At 39.8% G+C, this 19,242-nt stretch overlaps 1 protein-coding gene across 6 annotated transcripts in view; it reads left to right on the top strand.

Moving 5' to 3' along the window:
- cbfb (core-binding factor subunit beta) overlaps positions 1–17,280 on the top strand; it is a 34,546-nt gene extending 17,266 nt beyond the window's left edge. The window contains exons 4-8 of one of the 6 annotated variants that reach the window (XM_038705902.1): positions 1,173–1,241; positions 4,802–4,918; positions 5,309–5,404; positions 6,758–6,823; positions 13,128–17,280. In XM_038705902.1, the coding sequence (XP_038561830.1) occupies positions 1,173–1,241; positions 4,802–4,918; positions 5,309–5,404; positions 6,758–6,787 (312 nt within the window). In that variant the 3' untranslated portion in view covers positions 6,788–6,823; positions 13,128–17,280. Of the gene's footprint in view, positions 1–1,172; positions 1,242–4,801; positions 4,919–5,308; positions 5,405–6,757; positions 6,824–13,122 lie in introns of all 6 variants that reach the window. The other 5 variants (XM_038705901.1, XM_038705900.1, XM_038705899.1 and 2 more) reach the window with 5 other exon arrangements.
- The last annotated feature ends 1,962 nt before the right edge of the window (positions 17,281–19,242 follow it).

The raw sequence follows: 19,242 nt of genomic DNA, 5'->3' as shown, positions 1-19,242 counted from the left end.
TCACTCTGTCTCTCTCTCTCTTACACACACACACACACACACACACACGCACAGTGTAGGAAACACTTAAGGTAGCTTGGACAGGTTTAAAATCAAAAGCGTGAGATTCAACTTGCCTGCTGAAGGCTGGCTCTATCAGCGTGTGTTCAGGTCTTTGCTTAGCGGTGACAAGATCAGGGAGGCAATTACAAAGATAAGTGTGCTCATAGTTCCCAAAAATGCCAAACATTCACCAGTGAATGACTTTCAAAATGATACACAGTGAATCACAAGGCTGCAGCTGGTAAAATCGTTACATCCACAGACTTTGTGATCCTAAGGGGTAGTTGAATTATCTAGAAATACTTCAGTTGAAGTTTAAAACTAAAATCACCTAAATTTGATGTTTGGCAATCATGCTCATCACGTCTGTCACTCAGAAACATGTGATGCAAGGACTGGTCACAAAAATGTGATCTAAATGTTCAGAGCCAGAATCACAGGACAAAATGATGTAAGACTCTACATTACGTGCATGACGGGTGTCACCTTGAGCCTCCAGAACAGCTTCAGTGCTCACTTGTCTTAGTCCCTGAACTCTATAACTCTGGATATTCCCTCATCGGGTCGGGTGTTTTGGTGATGGTGTTGGAGAGTCAGTGACCCCTCGTGCATGCCAGCATTTGTAATGTTTCTCCACTCATTTATTCAGGGTTTTCCTTTAATTTGTGAGTGAAGTAACACAATACACAATCAGACTAGAACAGGGAGCTAACACAAGGTGTAGCCATTAAACATTAGATTACAGCATTCTTTGTAAGCAACATAATTATATTATTAACTTGTTCAGGCTGCAGCTTATAAATAGAAAGTAGACTCTGAACAACTTATAGTTAGTATAGTATTAATTATTATTAGGCATATATTAGACATCATATATTGTATTAGGCTATATATAACAGTATTAGGGTAACATTAATATCTAGGAATGTACAAAAAGCATTTCACATGCACACAAGCATGTGTGGTTTTTGAGCATTTAAAGGTTTCCTGTGGAGTTTCTGTAACACTATGGAGCAGTTCATCCATGAGTGGGTCCCTGTTTTGTTAATCTCCTCCACGGGCACGAGAACACACATGTGACGCGATGCTCCTTCCTGCCAGTGGTTTCACACTATTCCACTGATCAACAGGTGGCGGTAACGAGCCAAGATAAGCAGCAATGCGACAGCAAAGGCAGTGAAGAAGAAGACCGCAAGCAAGTAAACATGCATTTAAGATACTTTTAAAACTTTTAACCTACTTTGCAAATGTTTTGTGAGGTAGGGAATGCATTCGACACATTAGCTGGAGCTCAAGGATGCACAGAATGTGTTTTGGGGCGTAACACTGACTGTAAACAGAACTTTAGTTTGTTAACAAGGAAACTCCACAGCACTCTTTAACACATGGGAATATGAATTTCACATATGCTATTTGCTTAAGGAGGCTTGACAAAGCATCATAATATTTTATAAGACTACTAAATGTTTTGTATGTACAGTGTTTATCTGCAAATGTTTCTAGTGAAATTCTTAATCTGCAAAGTAGCTATTAGCTGTCGAAAAAATGTAGTGGAGAAGTTCATATTCGTGTCCAGATGTTCTTTAGAAATGATCAATCGACAGAATGAAAAAAAATTGACAGAATGAGCACCAATCACATCATTTGTAGCACAGCCAGGTAAATCAACACATCACAAATCTTCCCACATGACATCTGAGACCAAAAGTAACCCGCTGCGTTACTTTAAAAACTTACACTCGGTTTTAAAGCGAGTCTGAATTTCCACTGCATTTTACCCTGCTTCCTCTTCTTATTCACAGTGGTTCGCAGTGTGAGAGTGTGAGAGTTCTCCTGTCTTTGTGTGTGTGTGTGTGTGTGTGTGTTAGTAAATGGATGTGGGGGTTGACATGGTTCTCTCTCAGAGGAAGTCTGTGGTTGGGCCGTTTCTACATATTTTCCTCTCTCTCTCTGTCACACACACACACATTTTCCCTGTCATGCCAAATGAAGCCTTCTTTTAAAAGCACCATGCAGCCCCACAGATGTGGAAGCCATCTCTCTCCTTAACTCTTTCTAACACACGCACACACATACACACACACAGAAAAACATTCACTCGAGTAAACACAAAAACCCACAGTCTCTCGGAGTGCGGTCTCCCCTGCAACCCCGGTGCAGTGTGGGTAGCTGTGGTAAAAGAGGTCCCTGTGAGAGGCTGTCCAAAAATAGCCTGAGTAAAAATGCAGGAACGTGGAGCTCGCCCAGTGTCACACAGAAAAATCCAGTCATTTGTGTGTTTGTGTGTCTGTTGGGGGGAGTGTTTGATTTTGTTGATTTATTCCTAAATACTTGTTTACTTGGATAAAAATACCACCTAAAAATACCACATAAAAACTTTCTACCCTGGGAAAAACAGCTGCCTGTAGTCTCTTTGTCATGGAAACCAGTGTCATGGGAATGAAGAAGACAATGAGACAAAGAGAAGAAATAGAAAGAGAGCAAGTTAGATCTTAGCTTATTCACTCCACATTTATTGTATCATGCTTTGATACAGGTTGTTTTATCATCTTCATACAGCTCTGTGTGAAAGCCTATCCAAAGTGTTCTTTATGGAAGATACCGCATGTTTATGCATATTTTCTCAGTCTGATAGTGTTTTAGATAAATGTCCATTGGAGTCATCAAGCCAAGGGGCTCTTTACCTACCAAATGATCCACTATGTTCAGTTTTTTTGTTGCTGAAAACAGATGCCTTCTGCGGCCAGAACAACCCAATAAGATGAGTGAGAGTGAACCAATCAGTAAAGTTGCAGGCCGTAAACCAAAACAATGAAATTAGAGATGCTCTCTGTGGGACTGAGGGAAACTGCAGTTGGGTGATAATTCTCTGTGGGTATGTCACTATTGTTCACTATTCTTGTGATCCATTGTTACAATGCTGATTAATTAATTAAATTAATTGAAATTAATCAAGTCCTATAAAATATGCCATATAAATTGCTTGCATATCGCTAGATAGTCAGGAAGGAAAATCTAGACGATAACAAGGTAAATATTGGATTCTTAAGGCCACAAGACGGATATTTGAGAACAAAATGAAAGTAATATGCTGCCACAAGCAGTTAGGAGGTAATTTGATGCAGTTTCGTGGTAATTGTTGTATATTTTGGAGCTGTTAAAAGAAAGACCTGTTACTTAAAAAGCTACAGAGAAGGTCAAAATGCAACTCTTACTTGACATCTGGAAATCACCTTTTCTCTTAACAAAATATGTTTTAGTTCAACTCACATTGCAGCAACTTGAATTTAGATAGACTGCCAAATCTCAACGGAGAAATGGTTCTGTGATCCTACACATTCCTTCACATTACAAAAATACACACAAACACACTCACATATTTGGTGGTTACATTGCTGCCCTCCTAGAGCCACATCCATGTGATATAACCAGGAGCTGAGAAAGAGACATGGTCTGACCCTCCTCTTCCTGTCTGACAGTCTGACGCTGCTGACTAGGTTTACTGTGCTGCTCAGCGTACATGAGGAAGAGAAAGAGGTTCATAGAATATAGATAAGCACTTTTAGTCACCTTATTATTGCTGCTAATTCTCCCACTATCCTGCTCTCCCTTTCACTGATAGACAATATAGACGCTACACAAAGTCAAAAAAGACAGACGTAACGATTTGTAGACTATTCTTGACTGGTTAATGTTGTTGTTGAATTTTTTTGTCATTATCATGCCTAACTGAAGACACGTGAGGAGTGAAGGAACATGAACATTTATTTTCAATAAATAAGTAAGTAAAACAGGAGCTGGGAGCTGCAGCCTGAGATCATTATCCCAGGATAAAAGACTACAGTCATATTTTAGCTGTCAGTGTGTGAATAAAGGCATTGAATAAGTTACAGACCCCGGGCAGTGGCCATAAAAATTAACACACGCACGCACACAAAAAGTGATGAAAAGAAGAAAATGTTTTTAGGCGTCTAATATTTACTTTGGATCACTTTGTCCACACTCAGTCCAAAAGAAACGCTTACTTTTCCACTAAAACAGGACTGACACCCTGCAGCAGCAAACACACACACACATAAAGATTCACAGATTGGTACACATGTATCCTTACACACATTCATGCAGACGCACTAAGTTTAACTGATACATACAAGTGCGTGTGCGTGTTTGTGTGTGATTTACTAGTCCAACACTCAATTGTACTGGAGAGGTGTTGACGTAGTTGGTGGTTTTTCCTCTTTCACAGCAGTAACAGGGGGCAGAGGAAGGAGAGGCCACCATCTCCCAAACACAGAGCTTTTTATTATTCTGGAGAAACAGCTGACGGTTTCTGATTTAAGAATTGCAATTTTGTATGCAGCCCCAGGTCATATTAGGCTGCTGCTCCTCCCTAAGGCTACTGTAAAATTGGCCAATAATAAAGTCATGAGAAACAGAGACTCAACATTGTGTGATTATGGAATAGCATCAGATCTCAGTCTTTGTGTCTTATGGCTTGTCTTATTTTCCGTGCAGCCTTTAACACCTTAGATTTACATCAGAGATTTTCCATCATCAGAGGGTTTTAAACATTACCAGCAGAGGAACTTAACAGAACAAATGTCCAGTCTCACACAGGACACACGTGCAATGAAATACCAAAATACTTAACTAATGCTACAGTAAGTTTCAAATCTGCAGTACAGTGTCGGAGTGAAGCCATACAAATGAAATACAGGCATTAATATGTCTCTCTCTCTCTCTTTCTGTCTCTAAACAGGTCCATTTAAAGGCCCCTATGATCTTAAACGGGGTGTGTGTGATCTGGAGAGGCTGGATCGACCTACAGAGGCTGGATGGGATGGGATGCCTGGAGTATGATGACGAGAGGGCGCAGGTAACACAATACATGGAAACAGTACAGTCTGGGGTTGTGGAGTTACAAAGAGGTGAGCTTACCAGAGCTCTGTAGCCAGCTCCCCAGACTGGACTGTCGGCAGTCAAGCAGTATTGTGGGTGAAGTGGGCGCCAGGTTTTGGCAAGGAAGAAGAGCACATGCTATAAAAAAAACACACTTTTGATGCTTTTCGTTAAAAATTGTCCATTATGAATCCACCAAAGTTAAAGCAGTCAATCCTGGTGGAGTACTCCTTTAAACAAAAGAAATAGCTGCTTTATAATGTGTCTCTTTTGTCATTGAGACCTCTTTGTCACACAAGAAACCCAACCAACTTTCACTCTGTGTGTGTGTGTGTGTGTGTGTGTGTGTGTGTGTGTGTGTGTGCAGCATGAAGATGCTTTGGCCCAGGCAGCCTTTGAAGAGGCTCGACGCAGAACCAGAGACTTTGAAGACAGAGACCGATCGCACAGAGAGGATCTAGAGGTGAGAGGGCCCTGTAAAGGTGTTGCTTATGGAGGACTGCTGCTGGTCATATGCAAGAACAAGTGGTTTGTTACTGGACAGTGCAGCACCAACTGTAACAGGACAAATCTGCTTCCTCTTTAAACCTTAGCCTCACAAAGCCAGCCTAAATGTCATACATTCTGATTTTGCTTCAAGATTCTTAATGAACAAGTGCTGGGAGTCATTTGGTCCCAGTAATCTGTGAACTGAGCTCTACTTGTGGTTTACAGAGACAATATTGTGACTTGATCGGTCACTCGTCAACCACTACTTTAAGAGTAACTTAACACCATACTGAAAATGCATTGTTTCTCACAAGTCTGTTGCACCTCTGACCACAACCATCATCATTGTTGGGTGTGGTCAAAAGTGTGCCCCATTGCACCTGTAAGCACACCCAACAGGGATGACTCAGTGAAAATGTCACGTTTGTGGGCTGGCTTTGGAAGGCTAGACTAAACCAACTGGAAATTTACAAATAAATTTAAATTTACAAATATTATTTTCAGATTTACTTATTCATAGATCTAACCAAGCATCATCAAAACAGCTTGCTTATAGTACTATTTGCATTGTCTTGCAAACCACTCAGAAGATTATTTGGTACTTTTTGTACCAAATAATCTTTTGTAAAATTTGATTAACAGTAAATATGTACATACTTTATTACAGAGATAATTGGTTAATATTTACCAAATGTAACTTAAATTTGTTCTACATTTTCCATAGTTCCTTAAGTCTATAATGATTGGTGTTTAGAGAAGACTAAACACTCTTTTTTTAGAGCCACTGGGTCAAATTTCCAGAAGGACTTTCTTTGCTTAGCGCTTGGGGTGGCTTAGGGTTGTGTGATGTGTGGTTGTGAGCTTTAATATTTTTTTTATTTAAATAGCATTTCTTCACTTTGAATCATAGGTTTAGTGCATGATCAGTTTGACGATAAATCTAATCTAATAATTGATTTCATATTATTTAAATATTGAATGACTGATTCAGTTTTGTCAGGTGTCCCAAAAGCCTCAGAAGGGAAAGTAGTTTATTTACTTACCCAAATCACATCAACAATCGTAAAACCTTCCCAGAAATGTGATTTGTCTTAAGATCTGTTCTTTAATTGTGTTTTTTTTGGTAAATTATCTCTTTGTACAAGTTTGTGCTGCCCAGATGTCTTGTACACAAAGTTATACGCTGTCCGTTTGAATTTTGAAATCGTCCCAAATGCATTTAACTACTTGAGACAAACGCACTTTCCCAGCAAGGCTTTGGGGAGATCAATGGCATCCTTCATAAGTTGACGCCCTACGAATGAACCCCAAATTGTTTATTTTTTAGGACCCTGTGGTTTCTAAAATCTGGGACTGATGACACACAGACAGACAGCCAGCAGAAAAGAACAGGGTCTGTGTCCTTCATTTCTCACCATCTATCACACTGTCATGCACTAAACCACCCTGTGTGTGTGTGTGCATGTGAGTGTGGTTGTGTGTGCATGTGAATGTGTCCATCTGTTTAATATATGTATGTGCATTCTTGTGTTTGTCCATCCTTTTTTTGTGTGTTTTTATTTTAATGTATGTGTGTGTTTGTTCATGAACATGCATGCTCTTCTGATGAATTTTATGACTATACTATCTGCTCCTGCTTGTGATATGCGTGTGGGGCATGAGAGGCAGAAATGGCAAGATGTGACCATTACATAGCTAGTTTGCACTATGGCACACACTCACACACAGACACACCGACCACATCTTTGCAGCACATGGTCCTGCAGAAATTAGAGAGAAAGGAAAGGCAGGAACTCAGCACATGATGAGAACAGAGGGGGAGAGAAGCACAGATAAGAAAAGAAAGAGGAAAGAAAAAAAGAGGCATTTATTGAAGGTCGTCTTTCAACTGACTGATCTCATGTTTCTTCACTGAGGCTCTCCGAGAAAAATAAAACCTTGTGTCTCCTGCTGAATCAATATAAGTACCATCACTATCCCCTAAAACATACACTCTGTAAAAAGGCATTTAAATTCACACTTCACCAAGTCCACTTCACACTTTAGGTTCTATTCATATCTAATTTAATGAGAATTAGATGATAAAATATATCCCATTTCATGTCTGTGTTTTAAGTATGAAACTAGAGCCTTTCTGCTAGCTTAGCCTAGCATAAAGATTGGAAACGGGGAAATCGCTAGCCTGGATCTATCCATGGTAAAAACAAAAACCTGCCTACCACCTCTTCTAAAACTCACTAATTAACATGTTACATCTCACTACATTAATCTAGACACAAGCATAAATGTAAAAATTTCAAGTTGTAGTTGTACTGTGCAGTGTTTTTTGGATTCTCTGCTGGATGTCTGGCAAATTCACAGCAATGACAACACTCTAGGAAGCTGATAGATATAATGTTTTAATTGGTGACCTTTAACGGTGCTCTTTGGGTAGATTTTTAACCAGCACAGAGCCTTGCTAGCTGTTTTCCCTGCTTCAAGTTTTTATGCTAAGCTAAGCTAACATAGGTGTCATACTTAACGGACCAACAAAAATATGAGAGCGGTACCAAACTTCTCAACCAACTCTCGACAAGAAAGCAAATGAGGGTATTTCCAAAAACGTCAAACAAGGGTACAAGGGTAAGACGAAACAGGAACAAACAGAAAAACAGAGATACTAAAAGCAATTGATTAACTGATTAGGACTTGGTCTGCACTTCTCCCTAGATGATCATTTTAAAGGTTAAAGTTGTTAAAAGGCTTTTACTCCCACATCTAACAGTAGGACCAAACATGGGTCACCTTTAACCAAGGAACCAGACAAATCTGCCGAGCCCTGGGAGAAATTTCTGGCCCCCCTCCCATTCAGACTCATTTCCACCCATCCTGGATCTTGTCGGGTCAATCACGTCGTTTATTAAATATGGGGCAGGTTTGATATGATGACTGAGTCACATGTTTTGCTGCTCTGATTGGTTGTAGGCTCGGACCTGTGTCCCGTCTGCAGGTCCATCCAGCGCAACAAACTCAACACACAGCAAAACTCTTAAATTAAATTATAATCGTCAGACTAGGCAGTGCTGATCAAATATGAATCAAGATTCTGTTACTACACACATGTTAGCGTACTGTTTGTAATTTGTGAAAGTTTGTGACAAAGATCAATAACAGCCAAAAAAATGGCGGCTGGCAGCAGTGTGGCTGATTGTGGTTGCAGTGTGCGATAGAGTGGGTGGAGCTAGACAGGGGGTTTTAAAGGCCTGCCAGCAGGTGCCAGAAGCTGCGGAAATTATGGGGAGGAGTTTTCTTGGTACCTTTAAAACAGAGCGCAGAGTAGCCTTGGACATAACACCAGGCCGCCATCTTTTTCCTGCTTGAAAACCAAGCACCGCCCCAACTTGTATGTGTCGCTCAGCGCTACGTCACATGTATATATTTCTGATTGGTTGTCACTTTCAGAATTTTAGGTGATTTACGACTGATTTCCTCTTTTGACAAAATTCCCCGGTTATAATTCATCTCTGGAGACATCATGACTTGAAAACTGTACAAAATACTGCAACTTTGGCTATCAAATGCCTACATTCTAAAATATCTCAATAGATATCTCAATAGCACAACAAATTCCATTTAGTTTGGCTAATAAACTAATAAACATACTGTGTATTTAAGGCCACAGAGTGTAAAAAAACACTTTACACATATTCTTGGGAGATGTTTGACTGCTTGAGTTTGTTTTAATACTTAGTTCATCATTTTGTATCTATGTGCAGCGCAGTAGTGACTTCTTCAGAGTATGGGTAGGGAACAATAGAGAAAGAGTAGAAAGTAAATAGCCTAAGTTGGAATTTTGATGGAATTAATATTTAAAAAAATGCTATTATAATTATCAACAGAAATGCTGTTATTGTCTTGCAGATGAGATGAAAAGCCATTGCAAAATTAGTTTCATAACACAATGTCTGTATGAGCCTAATTTTTGGGATTAAGATTGTGAGAAACAGCAGTCGCAGTGGGCTCCTGCAGATCTCCTCCGAGCGGTTTATTTGGGTGTAACTGACGAGCATTGCTGAATAGCGGCACAGATTCAGCCCCTGCATTTCTGTGGTCTGAACTCCACCTCTCCTTCTGTCTCTCTTTCTCTCTAACTCTCTCCAGTTAGCTGGTGAACTAGTTATCTCTCTGTCCTGTCTATACTGTATGTAATTCAACGGCTCAATGAACATCTTCTGCCTATCAGACAGAGACAGATGTCACTAAATGTGTGTTTTTGTACTTGTTCTGTTGTTTAAAGTGAAATTAAATTAAATTGTTCCACCTATATCCACAGTCTACATTTGTAAAACATACATTTAGGTTTCTATTATTGTAAATCAATAATAGATGATCAGGCAGAAAAGCAGACGCGTAGCACACCAGACGATAAACATCTCACTCAAAACCAGATAACTGAAGATTTTATCAGTAGCTATAGATGAAACCAATACATGTACATTTAAATCCATTTCTTTTACTGGGTTGAGCAGCTTTCATTACAGAAAAGCTCAGAAGAAAAACACTGTCTTGTTTTCTCATGGGTGCTCGCTGATTCTCCTTCAATTCCCGAAGCCATGTCATTTTGGCGGATACAACATTTTTCATCCAAAAGCAGTGATATTCCAGTCATTCAAGGTCAGAAGGCTCCTGTCAGGATGATAGATGGAGAAGCAATAGATCTGGAAGAAATGTGTGTTTTAACGAGACACACGCACATTCGAACACACACACACACATACACTTCTCCAAGTGCTCAGCAGAGAGAGATTTGGTGGTGAATGATGAGCTGGCACTGAAAGCATTAATATATCATTAGTATTGATCGGCATCAGACCCCCTGCTTTGACTTACGTACACAGACACATACACACTTTCAGAGACACATTCAAATACTGTACAGGCACATGTGCACAAACTCGCAGATACAGCAAATCTGCTCTAACTTTGTCACCATACACACGCGCGCACACACACACATACACACACACACTTCTCCAGTATTGAGCTGCGGTTAAGCAGCCCATAGTGGCCCAGCAGGCTTCCATCTGTGTGTGGATCAATACAGAAAGCTCTTCTGCCTTTGTCATTAGCAAAGACCACTCCCTTCTACAAAGACAAACACTACACAACTAATGGCCGGAATGTATCATCAACAGTGCGAGTGTGAGTGAACAGTGGATTTTTGGTCACAACTGTTTTTTTACATTCTCACATTTTGCCAGGCCGGCTTTTATGGAATTTGCTGTGGATTATATTTCAGTCTTGTCCATGTCCATCATCTGAGTGTATTTTAAATCATTCCAACCTCAAAATAGCACGTAACTAATATTGTAAATTGTAATCAGATAACTGAGCGTTTGCTAATAGTGAAATTAGGTCGAAAAAATGTGAAGTGAAACTTCAGTTGAACAGGCTTTTCTCACAGCAGACATTTTGACTTGTCAAACACAGGTATAATCACATCAATATCTGCTGCATGCCAATGCAATAATTGGTAGGGAGAACTGTAAATGTTGTTAGTCCCACCTGTGCTTTTCCTGCTTTAATGTCTTAATGTCTTAAGACATTAATCTGACATATCATCAGCTTTTATTTCAATATAGCTAACTTGTTAGCAAACAGTTTAATTTAAGCCACTTTAGCATTCATTTGGAGTCGTGCTTCTGTGTGACTGCAGCATTCACTGTCCTTTTATCCCTGGTTTTGGTCTCCACCAACTCCTGAGGGAAATATCTGGGTCATTAGCCGCTAAATGCTAGTCGCTAACCGTGCTAGGCATTTATCGTTAGTGTACAGGGGGTTATGTGGGTAAGTGAGTTTCACTGAAAACAGCTGCCTCATGCGCGGTGAGAGTAAACCAAAATAATGGCATAAAATAGAAAAGGTGGGGAAACCAAAAGAATTAGCAAAACATGCTATAGCACTCATCACTACAGATGCAGAAAAAGAATAAATATAAAAATACCTATTATAGCATCTTTGTTGAACACGTACACACCCACCACCTCAATAGTCATATTGTTTGCCCCACTACATTAACCTCACACTACTTGAACATTGGCTGTAAACATGCTGCAGAATCATCCAATATGACCTTAATTCCTTGGGAGACTGAGTGACACAGACATAAAATGGTGTTATACTGAACATTTAAGAGTTGATTTTGTTGCGACTTCACTTTGATCCTAAATCAAAGCAGCAGAAAGCTTTCCAGAGGAGACAGACAGAAACTGGAGTCAGTCTGGCTGTGAGGAGTCAAAATGGTAGTATGACATACTGTATGTGTGTGTGCATGTGACTGCGTGTATGTTGCTATTATGGTGAGTCACTGAGATGACACAAACTACATTCCAGTTGAACTAAGCAACCCCTTTACTATCTCGGTCTGCATTTCTGTCTGCTCTGCTGTCTGCCTCACCTTTCCCCACGCCTTGTCACCTCCCTCTCCTCCCCCCTCCCAATTTCCCTCAGCTATCACTTAAATGTAAACATGTAACCACAAGAATTTATTTACAGCAGGAGCAGGTCATGCCACAGGCTCTCTCTCACACACACACACACACACACACACACACACACACACACACTACACCCAGTCACGAAATATATTTAAAAGTCTTGTCATACTGATGGCTTCTAATGATGACCTAATGACCACAATGTGTGTGTGTGTGTGTGTGTGTGTGTGTGTGTGTGTGTGTGTGTGTGTGTGTGCGCGCGTTCATCTGTATCAGACAGCCTGTATGTCTGCCAGCTACCTTGACGAAAATATCAACATCAGTGAAGTTTATGCACAGCCATGTTATAGTAACGTTCTCTGGCTCCCTCTATGGACAGTTTGTGAAACTGCAACTTCTTTTTGTTACTGTCACATCAGCCAGTAGTTGTAAAATAGGTGTTTCATCCTCCACAGGCACCAAACAGAGTACAGTTATTCACATTTGCATCCTTGTTAGTTCCCTTCCGACTCTTCGTGACAAGTAAACTGAACTCTATTTCTAACATGTGGTGGTGTGCCCAAATCAGAACATACAACGATTTGTACCGGTGCTCAATCAGTTTTATTCTATTTTATTTTATTTACATAGCGCCAAATCATAACAGAAGTTATCTTAGCATGTCCAGACTGTGCTCTTTATAATATTAGTTACGGAGACAATTCCCACCATGAGTAAGCACTTGGTGACAGTGGAGTTTAAAAGTCAGAAACCTCGAGCAGAACCTAAACTCAGGGTGGGCGAAAGAGAGAAAGATAACATACAATCATACAATAACATAATAAATGTTTTTAATACATTTTATAATACATAATTATAACCAGTTATAAGACATAAATTGTCTAAGAGGCTACAGTGCGTTATAATAATGTATGAATTGTTTTTACACATGTGCAAATCAGTCACAGGCAGTTTATCCAGTCAATAAACAAACCAGTCAGGCAAATCATTAAACCTCACTGTTACTGATGGTGAAATGTATCATATATACATTTTTATGTATTTTAAAAACTGTACTTAATGTATTGTCTTTCTATCTGATCCCTTTCTTGCTATATTTCCCATATCCTCTGTCCTGTCTAACCCTCACCCTTCTCTCCACCTTTCTCCACGTCTCTCCCCTCTCCTTCCCTCTTTTCTCCCCCTCTTTCATCCTTCCATCCCTCTCTCTCCCCAGTCCAGACGACAGCAGGACCACAGCCCTGGCTCAAACATGGCCAACGCTGATGTAGAACACAAGATGCGCTGAGGAGGACAAGGAAGTAGTGGAGAGAGGAAGAGGAGAAAACCAGGGCTGGCTGTCCATTCACTTTAAATACAATCAACTGGGGAAACAAATGTCAATTGAAGCTGCAATTGTAGACCAATTGTTCACCATTATTTCCTAAGTGGTTTGAAATGATCATTTTTACACGCCAAACATTTTTCGAGATATTTAAATTTAGAAGACAATAAACTTCCTGAAGTGATTGAATTGAAAGTGAAGCAAGCCCTAGAAAAGAAGGATTAAAGGACACAACAGACCTGGGCAAAAAGTTGTTGAATATATTTAAAAACAGAGGAAGGAAAATAAGCTGATGTGAAGGTGTTTATTGAGTCACATGAGTGTTTCAGATACATAAAGTGGAGAACCAGACATCAAAAACTTTGATAAAAGATATCAAAGTTTTTGATGTCTGGTAGGAGAATGTCCAGGTCTTCAAGCATTTATTGGATAGGGGTAGATACAAATACCAAAAGTATATTTTCTATTAATACAAGATGTTGAAAATAGAGGTAGAGGGGTTGTAAGAGGTTACAAATGTTATTGGGGGGTGGGGGTGGGCAGAAGCCAGAAAGAGCAGAGAAAAAAGAGATTTGTTTGCCTCAGGGTCACAGTCCGGGCTTTTTGGTCAGGATTACCAGTAGAGCAGCAGCAAACGTGAGGTGTTGATAAAAAAAAGAACAGAAAATAGAAGCGATTCTGCATTGTTCAGTGTTGTGCAACACTTCACATTTGTGAACATGCCCCCGCTATACCTTGCTCCCTTCCTGAAACCTGCTGTTTTCTTAGACCAAAGTTTACGTTGCTGGAAAGGGAGGGGAGGGAGCGAATAAAAGTAGGGGAAACTGAGTCACACTTTAAAAAGTGGGCAGGAGGGAAGAGCTCATCCAGAGAGAATTATGCAAGGTTGTAGGGCTGAGAAGTGTTTGCTATTGTGATATTCATGATCACTTTAAACCATCCTTATGGTGAGATGCGCATGATTGTAGAATCACAGGTTATGTGGCAACAACCTTGAGGCAGGACGGTTAGCAAAGAAAACTACTACAAACTCTGCTGTCTTTGGCTCTGGAAGCGGTTTGGGGTGGGGTAAATTTTAACGTCCTTTGTCTTCTGAGGGGTTTTGCACTATGTGATACAATCAGATTTGTTCTCCAAGTGGATTTTCTTTATATGCATGAAACCAAACACAGGCCTACCTATGTTCTTTATTGTTCCCTATGCAGCCTATTTATCGTGAGAGCACTCACTTAACAGCGCTTTGATAAGGAATAACTGGGTGATTCAAGGCTATGTCACTGTGAAGCCAAATTTAAGGGTACTCGCAAGCTCAACAAAGCACAAAAGCATCTGTTTTTTTTAAACAAGGTTATGTTTGTGTCCTAATGAGACACTTGAGCAGAGAAAATGCCACTTTTGTTGCCAATGCGTCACCCAGGTGCACTGAGAATCAGATCAAATGCCACTCTGTGGTGACCGTGCATGAAAATGGTGACCCCTATCCTTTAGTATCTGTATACACCTCTGATCAAAAAATTAAGCATATTTCTTTTTCAGAGCTACAAGGTCATCATTACATTGCATCGCTGTGGTTTTAAATTTTTAAGGATTTAAGTGGTGCTTTATGGGTTGAGAAAAGTGTCCTATATTTAAAAAAAAAAAACATTGGGTGTACTGAAAAATGCAGTGTCACACAGCCGAAAAAAGTTTTGGTGATACATGGTTTTCAACGGACAGTGATGATGAGTAACATGCTACTTAGTATAACATGCTACTATTCCAATTGATATCAGCCAAGACACAAGTTCACATCCACCAGTTGCATTTGTCACATGTTACTTCTGTCACCTTAAATATAAAAAAATCGGATTGCAATCAACATTGATAATTACTCAGCTTAGATGATAGACTATGCTCTCTATGGTACCAATTCAGTTTAGTTAGAATCCAACTATTGATCGATCAATCACCCAGATATTCCTCATCATTAAAGAACTGTACTAGTGTAATGAAATGGTTTTGTTATCTTATCGTTTTGTTTGTGTGAAAGTCATGATGTTTACTTTTTATATTACTGCTCACTTCTGTATATGTACTCATTTCTGTTCATCTTTCAGCTTTGTTATCAACTAGTAGTAGTAGCAGTATGCTATTTTATGTCAAGTTGAGTGGAAATTTACAAATTGTCTCCAGAAATGTGGGAGTTTGGAGGACTTTTGTTGCTTTGTTTTTCAATGTTCCATGTGTTCCTTTTATTAATGTTATTTTTATTGTTTGTTTTTTAAAGGTAATCCACTTCCTGGGTTAAATACATTGAATGTGGATTTACTCAAGTCCTGTTATTAGCGGTATAAATGTTTTTATATTGTGCAACTAGAAGCTCATTTCATTTTCCAGTGCAGTTATTTACAGTTAGTGCACTCAACGGTTTTATTATAATTATTATAACCAAGAAAAATCTTATTTTTATTCATGCTTTTCTGTTTTCCCTGTATGACTTATTAAGAATTTTAATGAGCTAAGCAAACTGGTGATTTTGTATCCATTGATAGTCATGTGTTTGTAACATTTTACAAGATGTTTTGGAGTAAAGAAATGTTGTTGCTAAAAATAATAGTATAAATTTAAATAAAAAAGTGAATTGGAAGCTCAAACATGATAAACTTGATGATAGGACCCCAGCCGGTCCACAGAGAGGTTGTATGATTTTAAAAGAACATGCAAAATAACTCAAAGAAACTGCTTAAGCCACAATGGTAACACATTTGTCAACTTTTCTACAGACTCATTAGCAAAAACTCTCAAGGCCAAATCATCAAGCTCAGGGTGCAACTGAAAACAATGCAGGAATTTCATCCTGACTTTTGGATACTACATGGCAGGACTTAATTGGGGTAACCTAAGGTCAGATAATTAACTCTCTCATTGGTAGCCTTTGTTAATTTTTTCCACACAGAGATTTGGGAGACTAGGGAGAAAAGCTTAAATGTTTAAATGTTTCTCAGAGCGTACTGATCCTGCAGTCAGCTGGCTGTGTGACTGTTCCTTAATAAGTTAAAAATGTGGAAAACACACTTTCTGTTTGAGGGAACCTTCAGTGTGATAAGCGGTGGTTTAAGGTTAAGGGGTTAGAGGAAGGCATTAGAACAAGTGGGAGCATAAAATGGGTTGTGGCCCAAGATGCAGCTCTTGTCATGTGGGTGAAAGCTGTCATAGATTTGCGTGTACAGTGGCTGTTTCCACAAAGTTGAATAATTCCTCATATGCAAAAAGTTAAAGGAGCCCAGCCGTACAGATCAGGACAGTAGTGCAAGATAGAAATTAAAATCAGTGGAAACAGACATTGGGTATGAATTGGTACAATGAGAGGTGAGGTGTAGGTGGACAGTCAGGGGCAGTTGGGATGATTTAGCCTGGGCACCAGGCTTTCTGTAGGTTTTTGGACATCAGTAAGTCAAGAATTAATTGGTTTTGTGTGTACTACAGCTGGACAGTGGTCAATCAAGCTGTTTCCTGGTTGACTCTTAGAAAAAAAACACCACCCATTGGTGATCTCATGAAATCTACCCTATCTGTATAAACTAGCACATCTCTTGGTCAGCTCTTTATGGATTTAAACAGTGCGCTCAGGTGATGAAACATTAGTGAGGGACTGATTGTAAATAACAAACTAAGTCAAATGTCGAGGTTGTATTTAGGAAGTGACCCCAGTGTATCACCCTGTCCCACTACACCCACCTAGTTAATCATTTTGCCGTTATTTAGATGGTTGCCCATGTAAACACCTTAGTTGATCCCTCAGTTTTCTTAATGCAGGCATTAAGGCAAAAAATAAACCAACATTTTTTTTTTTAACCTAAACTGTTTATCTTCTTATTTGTACTTAGTAGTTATTTATACTTTGGTTTTATTTAGAGATCCAAAAAAGAACTTTAGTTGCTTTGTTCTTCCTGTGTGTGGTCTGTCTTTCCCTCTGTTTAGGGTTGAGCTTGTCCTCTTAGAGGAAAATGAAATATGAGATATTCAATTTTAAATGTTGGATGTTTTTCATAATAAACATGAATGAATATATGTATTTGTTGCTGTTCTTTAATTTGAAAGTGGTACTTCACACACAGCTCCATCCACACAAATACACCTTGCCTGATTAGACTTCTTCTCAAGACTGTGTGGCGTGGCGACCGTGGTTGATTGACAGCTTACTTTCCAATTTGTTTTGTTTCTCCTGTTAGAGTGGAACAGCGTTCACGTTCACAAGTCTTATCCCTACGTAAAGTTTAGTGACATTGCGAGCATAGCTCTGCCCTTCTTCAATGAGAGCAGTCTAATCAGCCAGAAAAGTGAAAACACCTGTGGGAGTATGCACAGCAGACATTTGACTTGTCACAGAAGCAGGAAAAATGGGCAAGCATAAAGATTTAAGCGACTTTGACAAGGGCCAAATTGGGATGGATAGACGATTGGGTCAGAACATTTCCAAAATAGCAGCTCTTGTGGGGTGTTCCTGGACTGCAGTGGTCAGTACCTATCAGAAGTGGTCCAAGGAAAGAAAAGAGGTGAACCCGCAACAGGTTCATGGGAAGCAAAGTCTCATTAATGCACGAAGGCTGGCCTGTGTGTTCCCATCAAACAGATGAGCTCCTGTAAGTCAATTTGTTGAAAAAGTTGATGCTGGTTCTGATAAAAATGTGTCAGAACACACAGTGCATCATAGTTTGTTGCATATAGGGCTGCATAACTGCAGACCAGTCAGGGTGCCCATGCAGACCCCTGTCCGCTGCTGAAAACGTCTACAATGGGCACATGAGCATCAGAACTTAACCACGGAGCAATGGAAAAAGGTGGCCTTGTCTGATGAATCACCTTTTCTTTTACATCACATGGACGGCCAGGTGCATGTGCATGGCTTACCTGGGGAACACATGGCACCAGGATGCACTATGGGAAGCAGGCAAGCACGCGGAAGCAGCGAGATGCATTGGGCAATGTGCTGCTGGGAAACCTTGGGTCCTGCCATTCATGTGGAAGTTACTTTGACACGTACCACCTACTTTCCCCGATGACAGATGCCTCTTTCAGCAGTATTATGCGCCCTGCCACAAAGCAAAAATAGCTTAGGAACGATTTGAGGAACACAACGAATTCAAGGTGTTGACTTGGCCTCCAAATTCCCCAGATCTAAATCCAGTCCAGAATCTGTGGGATGTTAGGCCCCACCTCGCAACTTACAGGACTCAAAGGATCAGCTGCTAACATCTTGGTGCCAGATACCGCAGCACACCTTCAAAGGTCTAGTGGAGTCCATGCCTCAATGGGTCAGGGCGGAAAAAGAGACACCTACACAATATAAGGCAGGTGGTCAAGATGTTATGGCTGATCAGCGTATAGCAGTGCTTTTTCTGTTGTCAAAATGTTTTTTGGGAAAAACACATACATTTTTAATAAAGTTTCTTTAAAGAGACGCAGCTGTTGAAGTCATATTTTTATGGCTTTGATCAACACAAGAGTACAGGGAGCTGGTCAATCGTTTTGTGTCGTGGTGTGGAATAACACAATTAAAATAATCGATGACTCCCTCACAGGGAAAGGAGATGTATGTCTTCTGAATGACAATGCACACTCTACACTCATTTGCACAGAATTGTAGCTACTCTATATGTACAGAAGCCTAGTAGTGGAATGAATACATATTGCAAATGTTTTAAGCTCAAAGACACCTGAAACATATATGAGCACTGCAATATAAAAAATTAAGTTAAATAGGCTACTAATAGGGTGAACTCAGCTAAATTTGCCATCAGGTAAAATGGGCCATTTAAGGTTTGAGTGTCAAAAAAAGCCAACGGCTGCAAAGAATTTCAAACTTTTGCCACAACAGTACTTGACATTTAGCAAATTATTTTATTGGTCTCAGGTTACGACCATATCATCAAAAAGCATGGTGAGTGGCCTGACATATTCTCAATGACAAGGTTGATAAATCAATAAAAAACAATTGATGTTTAGAAATAATGAGTCATAACCCATGTCTTC

This window comes from Micropterus salmoides, unplaced genomic scaffold (genome assembly GCF_014851395.1).
Source record: "Micropterus salmoides isolate LMB-PRFRI ecotype aquatic unplaced genomic scaffold, ASM1485139v1 Ms_hic_scaffold_8, whole genome shotgun sequence".
NCBI classification, from domain to species: domain Eukaryota; kingdom Metazoa; phylum Chordata; class Actinopteri; order Centrarchiformes; family Centrarchidae; genus Micropterus; species Micropterus salmoides.
This window is presented reverse-complemented; position numbering and strand designations above follow the sequence as displayed.